Source organism: Haplochromis burtoni, unplaced genomic scaffold (assembly GCF_018398535.1).
Source record: "Haplochromis burtoni strain Fernald_Lab_line unplaced genomic scaffold, NCSU_Asbu1 Contig_12, whole genome shotgun sequence".
NCBI lineage: Eukaryota > Metazoa > Chordata > Actinopteri > Cichliformes > Cichlidae > Haplochromis > Haplochromis burtoni.
Genome location: NW_024582373.1, coordinates 4,043,018 through 4,059,961, shown reverse-complemented (window position 1 = coordinate 4,059,961; position 16,944 = coordinate 4,043,018). Strand labels below are relative to the sequence as shown.

General features: G+C 39.0%; 1 protein-coding gene across 3 annotated transcripts in view; it reads right to left on the bottom strand.

Annotated features, from left to right (window-relative positions):
- khdrbs2 (KH domain containing, RNA binding, signal transduction associated 2) overlaps positions 1–16,944 on the bottom strand; it is a 97,277-nt gene that overhangs the window by 12,112 nt on the left and 68,221 nt on the right. The window contains exons 7-12 of one of the 3 annotated variants that reach the window (XR_006053270.1): positions 14,658–14,740; positions 13,930–13,988; positions 6,355–6,451; positions 3,847–3,899; positions 1,464–1,557; positions 337–404 (exon numbers count right to left, since the gene is read on the bottom strand). Coding sequence is in view for 1 of the 3 variants with exons in the window: in XM_014329116.2 (XP_014184602.1) it covers positions 6,357–6,451; positions 13,930–13,988; positions 14,658–14,740 (237 nt within the window). In the remaining 2 variants the exon portion in view is untranslated. The other 2 variants (XR_006053269.1, XM_014329116.2) reach the window with 2 other exon arrangements.

Here is a 16,944-nt window from a genome sequence, read left to right as displayed (position 1 = left end):
TGCCAGATTTTAACAGCGCTACCTCATCTGTTATAAACAACTACACAGGCCAACGGGAACTATAATGAAGAAGTAATATCAAAACAATCACTTGATGATCCGATTATTCCTCACAGAAATTATGGCTAACCTGCTTTAACACAGTTAAAGCAGGTTAGCCATAAAAGTTTGTGTTAATAAAAGTTTCCTGCTATACCTGCAAAACTGGAGAAAGATTTACCAGAGTGTGAGAATTTCCTTTTAAATATACATCAGATCACCTCTTGATGAATAAATATGAACGAAAAGGTTAAAAAAAGAGCAAAGTAAATGATCATAGTTACCAGTATTCCTTACCTATTTGTGATCTGTAATCTCTTTCCATCATGTTGCATCATCCCTTCTCTCCAAGTCCAAACTTATTACTGTGTACAACAAACAGAGGAAAGAAATGATCTTTACTTTTTCATCAGCAAAGATGAAAATCCAAGAGAATCTTTACTGATTCGGCTTTTGTGTATTCTATTAGGAGTATTGAGGCTGCATAAACATTTTTGCTATAAAAAAAAAGAGAGAAAAAACCAGCTGCTGGTTTTTATAGTGCCTGAGGCTGCAGCAAAGGTCTGCGCAATGTACAAGAATCACCATGGATACGTGCGTGGACTAATGGCATCTGAGGAGATGCAAAGACAACTGCAAAGTCTTCATGAGTTTAATTCTTTGTGCAAAGAAAAAAAAAAGTCACAATGAATAATGACTCATTTAAAAAGATCCCTTTTGTAATCTCAGTGTGGGAGCAGTTTTATTAGCGGCATTCATTTTAAGAAATACATCAACATCCATAGCAGGCTTTGGGATTTCATCTCTTGGCTGGTCTTGAGCTGGCGGCAGGCTTGTTATGAAAATGGATCCGAGAGCGCTTCTGGCAAAGGGGGCATGAACATCACTGAGATGCACAGAGTTTCCAGCAGCAATGATTACTTCCAACTCATAGGTGCAGATAAACAGGAGAGCTAGTTTTAAGAGGAAAAGTACTACTGAAACTATTTTCGATTCATATTGCAAGTATAAAAATCAAACTTCAGCTATTTAATCTATAATTTATTCATAGCAGTCATGTAACCTCTGCACTCGTTCAAAGAAAAACTGAACAATCACACGTAATCCTTTTAATTAACTGCAGTATCGCTGAAATGTTTTCAATGAAAATGCTGTTTTCTGTGGGTTCATTTAATAAGACGCACAGTGCTGCGGCTCACTGCTAGCCTACAATATTACACTGTGAAAATAACCTTGGAAAATATCCTGTGTGACAACGCTACTGGTGACGTACAAATTGACGACATCTTGTGAATATTGCATTATGTTGACACAAACATTCTTTATATATGTTCCCCAAGTAAACATTTTCACCTTATTGCTTAGGGAGGCATTATATAGCTGTTTTGTCAGGTGATTTATGGAGGACGACACTGCGTACCTACCTAGATACTTCCCCGGCCAGTGAAGGACCTGAACTTGCTTGATGGCAAAGTGTAATCTTCAGGTCTGTAGGAGCCGTTTTCAATTCCTTCTGCTCTGGAGAAGAGTAAACAATGACAATGCAACAATTATGATTGTGTCTTAATTTTACAGTACATGACTTTTGTCAGAAATGTAGGACAATGTCAGTGTGGTAGTGTGAGGTATGTTTGAATGGCTTCTTGAAGAGGCTTGCTCAAAAGCAGTTCTTACCCCCGTCTATAGGTTATATATATGTCCATAATGGAAAGATGCACATCCACAATGTGAATCTCATATTCCACCTCATCCCAAAGGTGCTCTATTGTTTTGACATGTAGTAAATGTGGGGGCATTGTGGGTACAATGAACTGATTGACTTGTTCAAGAAACCAGTTTGAGCTCTGTGACATGACACATCAGATGATGGGTACACTGTGGTCATAAAGGGATCAGCAACAATACTCCGGTAGGCTGTGGTGTTTAAATAATGCCCAGTTGGCACTAAAGTCCCCAAAGAGTGCCAAGAAACTATTCTCCATACCATTACCTATGATACAAGGTAACCGGATCCATTCATGTTTACACCAAATTCTGACCCTACCATCTGGAAGTTACAGCACAAATCGAGACTTGTCTCACCATTGTTTACTGTCCAGTTTTGAGTGAACTGTAGCCTCAGTTTCCTGTTTTTTGCTGACAGGCGAGGAACCCAGTGTGGTCTTCTGCTGTTGTAGCACATCTGCTTTGAAGTTTGACATGTTGTAAAATTTTGCTCTTCTGCAAACCTTGGTTATTCGGTTACTTGGTTATTTAAGTTAGTCTAGTCTTTCTATCGGCTCTGAGCATTTTCGCCCAGAGATGTGCTGCTCATTGGATATTTTCTATTTACTGGACCATTTAAACCCTCGACATGCTTGTGTTCAGCAGGTTCTTGACCATGCTTAAACACCTAAATGCACTGGGTATCTGCCATTTGGCTGTGATTAGATATTTGTGTTAATGAGCAGTTGAAAAGGTGTACGTAATAAACTGGTTGGGTATAATAATAATAATAATAATAATAATAATAATAATAATAATAATAATAATAATAATAATAATAATAAAAAGAATTAGAGACTAATAGAAACAGTTTTTGTCCTTGATTAAAAGCAGTATTTTTTCCCAGTGGGGACTTTTGCCCTTGGATGAATGAATGACATTCATAACGGTATGTGCAACTGTTGCGATGAAGGTCTTAGATAAAGCAATGTTAATAATTAGTATATGCTACAGCTGTAATAAGCTGTGTGTGTATTATTGTGGAAATGCATAATCAAAAATGATTGTAGTGTGAGAGGTGAAAACTCTCGATTCTATTCTCAACGATTCAGCACTAATATAAACAACTACTGATGCTACATCTCACAAGGTGCATATATCTTGTTATGCATGACATGCACGGGTGTTACAAAACGCACCCTTCTATTGAAAAAAGTCAATAGAAGTGGACGAGTTATGAATAAGTCAGCAGGTATCTGACCATAGGGATTAAGCGGAACTGTATTTGCAGAGTAATAAAACAAAAACTGAAGTGAAAAATGCACACAGAGATACAATAAGAGCATTACTGAACAGCAGAAAGGAAATGTGCAATAACGGGTCCAGCTGAGACAAAAGCACGCAAGACTGACAGCATATAATCTTGGCAATAACACACACGTTGCTTTCTGCAACTCCAAAACCTCCCCCCTCATTTCTGCACATACAATTGACCTTAACATCTCGCCTTGCGCAGCGCAAATACTTCACTCTGAGCCAATCTCATACAGTCAGTACTCTACCATTCTTCTAATCAGATGATTAATTATTTCTAATTATATTGCAGTTTTAGTTAGATTCTGCTTCCTATACATCTTTTGTTTCCATTATTTTAATTGCATGTCTGTGCTTTATTGTGTTCTTAATGAGCTGTCAGACCTGTGAAAGCTCTCACACTTACAGCTAATGTAAACGAGCATTAATAGAGAATCTATCAGAATATTCCACGAGATGGAAATTATATTTCAATCCCTCAAGTGTGACACAGCCAGCCGCAAGAAAATATTGCTCTTAATCATAGAAATATAAACAAACATAATGTGGTTTATAATACTGTGGATAGTGAGCTAACGTTAAAATGAACATTCAGACATCAACATTTTCAGGTGGTTTTAATGTGTCACCTATGATTTCAAGTTAGCATTTAGAGTTTTTGCTGAATGTGCGAAAGGAATCCAGTGAAGAAACTTTCTAATCCTCTCCCAATTATGCCCCATTTACATGTTAAAAGTGTGAATCACTGATTATTTCTGCAACTGAGGTCGTGACAGTGTCTCCACTCACCTATTACATTCCTCTCCTCTTTGACCAAAACACACCGCGGTGTGTTTCCTTATCTACGGAGAAGAACAAATCAGCGTTATAAAGAATGAACCGGTCCTATGCATCATCACCAGTCCACAAGTATAGAATGCATGCATGCAATATTTACACACAAGCCTTGTTACATTCCATCACTGTGAAAAAAGTAAACCAATTCAAGGTATTATAAAAGTGACATTTTATTAGAATTACTTTTATACCACCGATGTGGTGTTTAGTTTGCCGAACAATATTTTAGTGTCTTTTTATTAAAATTTATTCTCTCTTTTATAACAGCTGAATTCCTTGTGGATCTAGTTAGAGATGGGAAGGGATTTTAATTCAACAGTGCATTTATTTGGGGTTAAAACGGGCAGGTTTACTTTTTTTTAAGTGGAGGTTAGATTAGGATTATCATTAGGGTTACCTGCTTAGTGTTTAGTCTTCCTTTGAGTCCCGTGATCTACACTCTTAATGAGAGTCAGGCTTCAGGTGTACTAATCACAAAAGAGAATTCAAATTGCTAAATAGATCTCAGCTTCGATATTTAAAGAACGGAAAGTTACAGAGCAGGTTTCTCAGGTTAAATGACAGAAATGCAGAAAGGCGTTAGCAGAGACATTGATGAGTTGCTGAGGCCGTTGTTTTCCCCCCTCAGCAATGACATTCAATCAGAAGGTAAATACCAGCATCTAGATCCCGTATTGCCCACATGCTTTTCTTTAAGCTCCAAATCCTGAGAATTTTTAAGGCATTATTATGATAATATATGAGGACTTCTTACCTCTTTAAACGCCATATCAGAGTCAATCAGTGTCTGTTTAATGATGTAAAACTTCAGAGAATGAATTAAGAACAGAAATTTATTAGTTTCTTAAGAAAGTGATCAGATATTCAAGGATAACATACGGTGTTTTACAAATGATTCATTTGGGACAGGTTGGTGGGTTTTCTTTATGAAACGAGTTAGCCGTTACCTGCAAGCAGATGTTAGGTTTTAGAAACAAGAAGCTTGAATTGCGTCACGTATCGCGTTAACAAACTGCAGAACAATAGCAATTTAATGCTTCACAGGCTGCTATTTAGAAAGTCTTACACACTGTGTTGGAGGTTTATGCTGTTTTTATTAAATGCCTTATGTACAAATACAGATTACACACAGAACAAAGCACGCATTAGAAATTACACACTGTACATTGCTTTCAACCAAAACTGTGTTTTGCACGATCATGATCTCACATCATTTTGTATCATTTAAAGTCACAACATGGCCTAGGGTAATTTTGCCTGATATTTCAACATTAAACATTTTTTTAGAAGAAAATTTTAGGTCATTTAGACACTCTGCACTCAGGTCTTCAACTCTTCTTCAAGGATAGGTTTCCATTTGTTGCATTTAATGTTATTTGTGTTGTGGGGAGTGTTTAAACTTGCCGTTGGTTAGTTATAGTTTTTGCAAATCAAATCAAAGTTGCAGATTAGTTCTGTTCAGATAAAGCGAGAGAAAAGCAACAGTTTTTATTTTTACTAAACCAAATCATCAAAAAAGTGCCTTGAAGAAATCAGTTTGAATTTCTCCATGAAGTAATTTAAACCAGACAGCAGCCACCAATCAGTGAACTCTGGAGAAAGGTTGAAGTTTTAAAAAAAAAAGACTTTTTCAAATTTAAAGTGAACACATTTTCTCCGTAGCTGTGGCTGGTTAAAGACTCATCGTGCCTGTAAAGTCACTGACAAAGAGCTAAGCTGGATTTTGTGGGCCGTTTTCCAAATTAGGAAAAAAGTGCCAATAGGGTTTGAATAACTTAAAAAAAAAATACTCGCATAAGAGGGCAAAACTAATTTCCCCCTAGACAAACTCGTATTTGAAGAACAGGCACAACTAAAATGAGAAAAAGTTTTGCTTGTTTTCCACATCTAGTAGCGTGTCACGGTGGATAAAAACGGACATGACATCACTGGATGTTTTGCAACACCACGAAAATGCCTCTATTATGTGGGGCACCGAAGTCTCCTTAGCAATTAAAGCAAGTAGAGAGACGCAGCAGAGTTTTGATAGGCTCTCTAAGTCAAATTATGGCTCTATGATTGCCTGCTTTAACACAGTGAACAGGGGTTGGCTATTAAACCTTAGTAATCACTACATTAAAGACACTAAATGGAAACCAACTAGTCACGCAAATCCCACAAGAATAAATCTGCAGATTAATGTTTTAGGGCAGAGGGAGCTGGAATGAAGGGCATTTAAACAGCCAAGAACAACCTTCCTGCATATGGATGAGAACTGTTAAGTGTCTCTTTTGTTAAAAAAAAGGCTCAAACATCAGTATACTGCAATAATTGTTGCTTTATGCGCTTTATGGGGGTGGGGGTGGGGATTTTCTTTTTACTTTCTGAAGAAGATGGGCCAAAAATAAAATAACTGTTACAACATTTATAATGGATTTAAAAAATAGATATAAATAGCTGAGAATTGGAGGTCTGGACCACCTTTAGTATCTGCCATAAGGATGTTTTCTGTAGCCTCCTCGCGTCAGCCGTAAAACAGGGGCTTTGAGACTGGCTCGGGTAGTTCCCCACTCCTCCTCTGCAGATTAAAGCAAACAAACGGTGAAAAAAAGAGTTAAAAACGCATTGCAGAAAGCTGCTGCATTCACAACGGAAACGTCATGTCACAAAGGCAAACTGTCTCTCTTCTCTAGCCTCTCCTAAATCTATTTTACCAAAGACAAGAAAATTTAAGCAAGCAAATTATATCCCAGGTACTATGGGGGGCTTCTCTTCACACAAAATTAATTTCATGAGCTCTTTGTCCTCTGACGGACCAACACTGAGATTCGACTGTCAGCAGCTCCTTCCTTCGAGCCAAATTACATAAAGATGCCCACCTCTGCTGCGAGGCACAACGCACCGCTCCCAAATAAGAAAGTGTTTATGAAGCAAAAAATCAAATCATTGCCCCGTTGGTTTAGGTTTGGTCTGACCTCAACACCCCAGTGCACAACTCATTGTGCTGAAAATGAATGAGCCCGCAGACCTGCTGTGGCATCCGGCTTATCGCCGTTGTCATGTGACAAGGTTGTAACTCGACTTCTGGTGATTTATGCAATTTTATTTAAATAGCAGTTTTAGATGTTTCTTAATGTTTTTAGTTGAAATCCAGAGACTCCTTTATAAAATTTGGAGCAGGTGCTGATTTGGAAATTGCAAACCGGCATTTTTTTCTTCTTTTTTTTTGCGTGAGTTTGTTTTTGGGCACAGCAAAGGTTAGTCAGCCGATAGTAACAGCTTTCTGGAATAAGCCTTTAAAGGCACATGCCCAAAAGGCAAAACAGTCCACCTCTGCAATAGGCACTGGTTAGCCCCATGAGCTTCCACTGGCACATTTACTCCTCTGGCCAAATGCAGCGAGGAGCCAGGAAGGTAGGAGGAATTTGATGCACACAGAAGTGGCTCCCTGGGTGAAGATGATTGCAAGTGGGCCGAAACCACAGTTTTCTTTTTCTTTCTCGGCTGTGAATTTTTTTTTGTATAGCAGTGCAGCAGTGTCAGCCAGGAAAGTGTGGTCAACACAACATTTTTTTCTTGTCAGGATTTACTTTAAATCAAATCAAAGAATTTTTGAGAATGTTTTCTTTCTATTCTACTATTTGCCCATGAATGTAGGGTATTACCTTTAGTAATGCTAATACTTTAGTGGGAACTGTCTTTAGTGAAAACTTCTCAAAATAGAGAATGATGGATAGTGCTGATCAAAAAATCACTGATGCTAGATATCATATAAAAATATGACACTATGGAGGCATGTGACACACGACACAGGAGCTCTAGTTTTACACTCCAACTTTATTCACCTCCAAACATGAACTGAGCATATTGCGCCCAAACACAGCAGAACCCTTCCTCCCAGCTTGGGTGTGAGTGGAGCCCTCTAATGGGTCGCCACACATGTCCCCCCTGAACACCCAAACAATCCAGGACCCGGGGCTTAATCAAACGTCCAGAACGGCTGAAACGGGGAGTCCGAGAAATGGCTGTGGGTCCACCAGGCCAGGAAAGACATGCCGAACCCTCTGCTGGCCGGACGAGCACCGGCGGGCACGGAGTGATCTCAGAGGGAGGGTCAGAGTCCAACGTCCCGGCAGCAGGTGGGCGGTCGCGGCAGGGGGCATGGGCCAGCACCACAGGAGCATTCTGCAGAACGTGTGCAGGCTTAAGGCGGTTCACTGAAACTACCTCCTACCGTCTCCCAAATCCAAAACAAAATGCTTGGGACCTGATCCAATAACCCGAAACGGGCTGTCGTAAAGCGGACGCAAGGGGGGTTGATGGGCGTCACGCCAAACAAAAATGAAAGGAGAAGATTCCAACGACTGCTGAACAAAAACATCTGGCATGCAGTGGTGCACCGGGCCAGTGACAGAAAAGGGGCCTCAGACGGTCGACCCAGTTACCACTCGTTAAAGAAGCACGGAGCGTGGCCTTGAGTGACTAGTCAAACCGCTCGCACATCCCGTTAGCCTGCGGGTGGTATGCCGTGGTGCGGTGGACCTTCCATCGCAGACCAAAGTTCCGACACAAACCGAGGGCCTCTGTCCAAGGTAATGTCAGCGGGGGGGACCAAAACGCTTACTAGCCACGTGCTGAATGTCTGTAGTAAACGACTGAAAAAGGTGAGGGGCTGCCAGATGCCGGACTTCGCCGATTTCGCCGCGGAAAACACACGGAGGCGGTCAGGGGACCAGTCAACGGGTACTCCTTCAATGCTTTACCCGAGGCGGGACGCGGAAAAGCTGCGACGGCTTGCACCTTGTCTGGCATCGGGACCACGCTACCATCGGAGATGCGGTGCCCCAGGAAATCCAGGACCGGTAAACCAAACTGGCACTTCGAAGGGTTCATGATCAGGATTCGTGCTGGCCACTAATATGTCATCCAGACAGACGAAAACGAAAGGTAGCCCACGCAAAACAGAGTCCATAAGTCGCTGAAAGGTCTGGGCGGCACCTTTCAACCCAAACGGCATGCGCAAAAACTCGAACAAACCAAAGGGGGTGATGACAGTGGTTTTCAGAACATCCTCAGCGCGCACTGGCACTTGGTGATATCCCTGCACCAAATCGATTTTGGAAAAAATCGAGGTCCCGGCAAGATGGGCGGAAAAATCCTGGATGTGGGGAATCGGGTAACGGTTGTTCTCTGTAATGTTATTTAAATCCCCACAAGGTTGCCACCGCCCATCTGGCTTGGGCACCATGTGAAGTGGAGAGGCCCAGGCGCTGTTCAAGCGTTGCACAATGCCCAGGCGCTCCATAGCCGCGAACTCCTCCCGAGCGACGGACAGTTTCATGGGGTTGAGGCGACATGCGCGGGCGAATACCGGGGTCCGACTGTGGGGATATAACACAGCAGCAGAACCCTTCCTCCCAGCTTGGGTGTGAGTGGAGGCCTCTAGTGGGTCGCCACAATATTAAACTCTTCTAAAGAGTCTTTAGGGCTGCATCTAACCAATATCTTCATTTTTACGTAATGCTTCAATTATTTAAACAATAAAAAAACAAACAAAAAAATCAGAAGAACCAAAATATATTTGTTTTTATGTGAACAACAGTGAAAAATACAAAAGTGTTCACTTTATATCGATAGCAAAATACTACAATAGTGGTCAGCAGCTTGTATACACTCATCATGGGCATGAATGTCATGGTAATTTTGGGATTTTACTGAATTCTTTGAACTTCTCTTTATCCGAGGTGTAATAATTGAACACCATAGATCTTTAATAACTTTACAAAAGAAAGACTTGTGTTCACAAGTTTGAATTTATTTTTGACTCTGTGTAGATTTTCTCTTATCCACACAGAGTCAAAATTACAGGCTCAAATATATACATACACTTACTTAAATCTTTTAATAAGTGGTGCTCAAGGTTCTACAATTTACACAAGTTGGAAAAATCTCTCAGGGCCAAGATCATCAATTGAAACAATTGTACGTAATTTTGATGTGTAAGTGTTTACAATTAGGGTGTGTCACTACTTTACCAACCCAACTTTAAATGAAAAGAAAAGGTTCAGGATCAATAAATCTACTAACCTCCATAAACTGCAAACTGCTGAAACACCAGCATCACTGTATTGTGAGTTTGACATTGCCATGGGAAGAGAGAGCACATCGAAAAGTCAAATGCTGTCTGGAGAAGTTTTGTCTTTAGACAAGACAAAGATTGAGTTATTTAGTCAAAATGACAGGAGGAACTTTCAAGCATGTTGGTGGTAGCATCATAGTCTGGCTGTTTTGGAACTACCTCCTCTATCTACAAATTAATATCTTTGATCAACAACTAGGCAGCTGAATTGTGGAAACAGTCGAATGATCCCAAAAACAGAACAAATTGATTCTGAAATGGATAAATTAGGCCAACATAAAGCTTACTTAATGGACGTCCCAAAGCTCCAACCTTCGCCTGTGCTTAAAAGCCGGCTCAATGCCAGGACACCAGCCAATTTAAAAGACCATTATCAATTCTGTTAAGAAGAGCGGTAAACTATCCAGCCACAATTATGCCTAAATAGTGCTGATGGCTACCAAAAGTGTCTGTTTGAGGTATAACTTATTAATGGACAGTTAGCCAAATATCAGTGGGGATATGGTATACATTTAAGCCTGTATGTACTCTTTTGATCCTGTGTGGATCACAGAAAATCCAAAATAAATTCAAACCTGTGGACCCAATTCTTTCTTTTTAAACTCATTAAATATGTATGCTGTATAATCATTCCACCCTGGAAAAAGAAAAGTTTGAAGAAGTCACAAAGAGCCCAAATTACCATGAAACAAATGCCCAACACTGTCTGTGTCATTCAGCCCTTCTGATCACATCTGTAGATTATGGTTGTGGTTATCTGTGGTTTTGTATTCTGATGTCGCCATCGTAGTTTTTTGATAACAGACATGAGAGCTGGCTGAAAAACAATGAACACTGAATCCATTTATAGTGGCAACTTTTCAGTGAAAAGTTAGCCAAGCCCTGAAGCATACTCTGGTTTATCATCTATTTGAGTCTAAAAGAGAGTGTAATTAACAGAAATATGCATCATGTCTTATTAAACAAGTGCAATCAGACAGCACAACTCCCCCCAAAGGGCAAGGGCTATACTAAAACATTTATGTTTTATGCTAATGTCAGTATTGGTAATATTGAAATCCTGAATAATGACAGAGTTTTTTTCACAGATTACTTGTGCTGATGTCAGCATTGCTAATATAGAAATGTAGTGTAGAACAAGGTTATTATCGTTAACGAAAACTAACGAAAACTAACGAAATAACGAAAACTAGAAGTGAAAAAACATTTTCGTTAACGGAAATAAAAATAAAAACAAAAAAAGGAAAACTAACTAAAACTGTAATGAGTGTTCACAAAACTAACTAAAATTAAATTAATTTATAGCAAAAATGTGTTTAGTTTTCATTGATGTGTGCGTGTCATACAATAGTCAAGGGTGAAAATGAAGTTTAGTTTCCAGATTTATTTCTTGCTGTCTAATTATGCCAGCAGGTGGCAGTACGTTAGTCGAGTCGTCTGTGTTGTTGCTCCGTCCACGCGCAGAATCATGTCAGGAAAAGTCGGGAGCAGTGTTGGTCAAGTTACTTGAAAAAAGTAATCAGTAACTAATTACTGATTACTTCCCCCAAAAAGTAATCCCGTTACTTTACTGATTACTTATTTTCAAAAGTTTAATTATAGTTACTTAGTTACTTTTTAAAAACACGATTTACAACCTGAAAGGTGATAAAGCGATAGATCTTTCAGCCCAATTCTACTTTTTCTCATAATCCATCATACAAAATGTAATCAAATGGAAAAGTCCCTTTTTAAAACTTGTTTTATTAGTTTTAATCTTTTAACTTTATGCATCAAGCAAAAATTTAATTATATGCAACATTCTCTGACTGGAAGAAATTTGTTTAAATTTAAACCTATTTTCTGCACATTCCAGCACATAATTTAATATTGTTGTGTTTACACTCACTCTTTCAAATAGATGCAAGTAAAACACAGCAGAAAATAAATAAAATCAAAGACTAGCGGTCCTTTGCTCTATTTTCACCTGTAAAGCAGGAGTGGGGTAGGCGGAGGTTTACCCTGGTGCAGGTGTGCCGCAGCGGTCAGTGGAAGAATCCGCGAGTTTCTCTGTGAATTTCCCATTACGTCGTAGCGCACTCGGTGCTTGCTTGGAAGTTTAGGGGGTTTTTTTCGCTGTAAAAAGAAGTTTTCTTCCCACGCACAACGGACACTAATGTTTTTGTCACTTTTTATGGAATCAAACTCAAAGTAAGGTCAGTACTTCCACGCTTTAAACGCTGCACGCTCATACTCTCTCCCGCACTCGATATATATCCATTGTTGATCTGCACACAGCTGTTGTCACGAACGTCGCACTCGCTTACGTCACTGTCATGAGACATTCTCGCAAAAAAATCACGGTTTTAGTAACGCAGTAACGCAGCGTTCCTAGGGAAAGTAACGGTAATCTAATTACCGTTTTTGCAATAGTAATCCCTTACTTTACTCGTTACTTGAAAAAAGTAATCGGATTACAGTAACGCGTTACTGCCGATCTTCTAGGTCGGGAGAAGCAGAGTCCAATTTGGGATTACTTTGAATATGACTGTGTTTTGGATAAAGCAAGTGTCTTGTAGTGGAAAGAGACAAATTATGAGGGACATTTCTAAAGGGAAAAAATCCCACAAACCTTAAAGTGCACTTGAAAAGCTCACACAAGAAGGCTAACCTAGCTTACCTTGAGAAGGTAAGGGAGCACACTCAACCCTCATCCCCAGAAACAGAAGCTAACCCCAGGCAAGGCAGCGTGATGCATCCCGAGACAACAGGACGGGATATCTACATAACTGTGTGAGTCAATTGCCTTCAAAAAGTTTATCAATTCACTTGAACCAAAATTAGAACACCCGGTGCTGCAAGAGTTAATAGTCTCATTGGGGCCAAGATATACATTTTATAGTTGCCTGGTATCAATGGTTGTTCATCTGCCTTTATTTTATTTATTTATTTAAAGAACCCATAGGTGGGAATGTGAGTTGTCTGTCTCTGCGTGTTAGCCCTGCGACAGACAGGCGACCTGTCCAGGGTGCAGGGTATGGTAGCTGGAATAGCAACATACCCAAGGATAAGCAGAAGAGAATGACTGATATGATGAAACTGGGATTTTGTTACACTTAATTATTGCAAACACAACTAAAACTATAACTGAAACTAATCAAAACTAAACTGAAACTAAGGATTTTCAAAAAAAAATTAAAAATAAACTAAACTAGCAAACAATTGGTAAAAACTAATTAAAACTGATATAAAATTGAAAATCTGAAGTCAAAACTAAATAAAAATAAAAACTAATGAAAATTGCAAAACTATTAAAACCCTGGTGTAGAATATTAATTCTTTTGTGTCATTGTGTATTCATAAAATGTCTTTACTTAAAAATAATGTTTTAAAGAGCTCAGAAAAAGATATATTATTGTCCCCCAAATAAATTTTTGAGATGTTCCAGGGGAAACTAAAGCTTTTTCCTAATTTCCCGAATGACCCTGATTTTTGACCTATGACCTTGAAGCATTACATATTAAATGGTGTATTTTATTACCTTAACCCATGATGAATGGAGAAATATTTGGCTTCTATAAGCTGTAAAAACTCGAGATTTCAGACCTGGATGCCAAAAAACGGTCGATGTACAAACTAAAGAAAATCAGGATCAAAGAAAATCAACACATTCTTACAGCTGAGAACCTGGAACTGCAGAGCACAGTGCAAGGTGAAAAAGGACTTCACCATTTAATCAGCCATCCAGCTGCCAAATCATTTTTATGAATCGACTAATCAAATAATCAACCCATTTTCTCATTTTTAATAATGGGGTTGTGTTGCATTTTAGCTGGATTCAACAATTTATAGTGAGTATCAGTACTGAAAAGTGAGGATACATGAAAAAGACAGTGACTCATTTCTGTTCTTGTCGGTATAAAATAAGCTCTACTTACCATAGTTGTTGTAGGATTCATCACTGGTTCCCTGCCCATATTCATAATAGTCTGAAATGCTGAAAGCAGATGAAGCGAAAACACGGGTCAAAGAAAAAAATAATAAGCTGCAGACGACTTTTCTTTTTTGTCAAATAAGGAATAAATGTGATTTCTTTGGGGGGGAAAGGACTGCAGTTCTATTATCAACAAGACCAAACACTTTTTTACAAAATCTCTCAGTAGTCCTCTCCACTGTCTGTGTCACTCAGCCCTTATCTATTAGTTCTTAATGAAGAGACAGATCTTTAAAAAGTGGTCATAAACATATCTTCAACCACAGAAGGGCTAAGTTATTCCTAGAAAAGCTGGGCAAATTTGAACAAATTTTACTCCATTTGTTGGGGACTCAGCTGCGGATTTAGTGCATCACTAAATATTTACAGCAGCATGATGGTGTATGTGGGATTAACTACTGTGCCCATGTTGCTCAAGTTGCTCACTGATGTGTTTTTAACAGACAACAGACGTCTCTGGCACACTTTTATCAGGCTTTAGTATACACACATACTGTAGCTTTGCTGTTAGGATCAAGTCATTGTTGGTTTGGGGATTTCTTGCTCTAATGTACACCTGTGATGGCCCAGCTGGTCACAGTGGACCTTAAACATTCTGTATTGTAACAACAGATGGATGGTAACTGAGAAAAGTTGAAAAAGCCTTTCCTGCTGTGTGTGTGTTAACGTTACCTCTTTGACTGATTGCTGTAGTTATCTTCATAGGCTTCATAACTCTCATCATCATACTCTCCACCGTATCCGTCGTCGTAGGCCTGCGAGGGAACACGCGGTAAACATTAACATTGACTTGTCTCCACATCTCTATCCAGTCTAACTGGTTGGAGATAAATAATATAAAAATAATCAATAGTTAGTTCCATGGGCTAACTATATTACAGTGAGACGGTAATGGGAGAGGAAACAGAAAAATTAATGTCCAACAGGGATTATTGATTAAGGTTCGCAGGGAGCATGTCTCACTGGTAAAGCTTATTGGACACCTTCTGAGTCTCAAGCTGCAATATGGATCTGCACTATTGATAAGTAGCTATTCAGAAAATAAGCACAAAATACAGCCAGGAGCTTTACACTCGTGTTCGATAACAATACAAGTGGCTAAACAGCATGCAGCCCACAGACAAGCCCTAAAGTTAGATATTTTGCCAACAACCTGTAAGTATTAGAAAAAAAACTTCAGTGGTGTTGCACACTATTTTATATTATTTTTTAAAGTCATTGTTAACCCTTTAAAGCCGGTCAGAGCAGCACGCTCCATTTTGTGTAACTATTTTTAAATCCCTGTAGAACCTGAACCGTGTAAGCTAGTGTTACAATCCAATGTTGTCAGTGTTTTGTGTGACATAACGTAACATAAACGTAACATAAATGTCTTCGCTGGAGGGTCCGAGGTTTATGTTACGTTCTAAGTCTAGGCGTGTCCTGAACGCAACAAAACATTGGCCCACCACACTCCACCCAAAACAAGAACCCAAACAATAGTATCTTTTAAAATGCTAAGCAGCCATTTATTTGCTTCAGCAGTGAGCAGTGCCAAAAATAACAAACAAAACTCCCTAATGGTCCCTACGCTTTCCTACCCAAAATGAAAAACCAAACAAAAGACAATTCACTTACCTAACTTCCTACAAGAAAAACAGGAGAAAATGTAATCAACAAAAATGGCTTCTCACACCTACTAGGCTTCTGCAGTGAACAATATATACAAGGTGAACAAATTACTCAATTGCTACTTTACAAATCTATTTACAGCTATTTACAAAACTACGATACCAACACCACAATGATCACGACCCATGACAAACTGAAACACAGGGCTTAAATACATAGAGGGAGCAATCAGGGAATGGACAACAGGAGGGAAACACAGCTGGGGCAAATCAGAACTGACGAGACAAGGAAGCGTAAACTGAACACACTGAGATAAGACAGACCTTCAAAGTAAAACAGGAAACACATAACAGTCACGCCTAACACAAAACACTGACAACATTGGATCGTAACACTAGCGCAATAATTTGTTTTGCATATGAAACCGGAGGAGTTGTACTTACATCTTATGCCATCAGCTTGTCCTAGGTCACGGTTTCCTTCCACATAAAGCTTTGCAAAAACTGCATAAAAAGCGCTTGGCAGGCCAACAAAAACATAATTTCCACGAAACACGCTTTGCTCTCGATTTCCGATCAGCTGTTCGTAACACTTCCCACAGTGAACTACTAGACGTCACCGCATGCTACACTATCGCATGTTCCGCCCATTTCTCTGGCCATTTTCTCGTCATTTTCGGGGATGAATAGTTTTTATTCACTTGGAAATTATTTTTTACTTGTAGGCCTTAAAAGCCTATACTGGTTTTTATTCATGTTTGACTTTTCTGAATAGTTTCTGGGATGCTTAGAACTCGAATTGCACTGCTGGAAATAGTTTATTTTGATGCACATGCTGTTTTCTTTGCAAATTTGCATCATAGGATTGTTTTTTTCGTTTTTCCTGCAGTATATAAAAATTGGTGTATCTCCAAAATAAAACTATGAAGACACTCAAAATAAATTTCCTGTTGTTGTAAACTATTTTTTGCAACTTTTTTGTATTTAAAGTTTTGAGGGATAAACCTCTTAAATTTCTCCAAGTAGAAATATATGTAAAACAAAACAAAAAGCGATTTTCAATTTTTTTTGTAGTTTATTGCACTTTTTTGCAATTATGTAGTTACTATGGACTTAATGCATACATATTATTAAAATATGGGCTATAACAGTTGTATTAGTATCAACTTGAAATGCTCCCACAAATGGCACTACAACATGTAAAAAAATAATATAAGCTCTGGCGGACTTGGTTCTATAGTAGGTCTTAAAGGGTTAAATAAATATCGTCAAATAATCGAGATCTCAATTTCAGTGAAAATAATCGTGATTATCATTTTTGCCATAATCGAGCAGCCCTAATTAAGGGT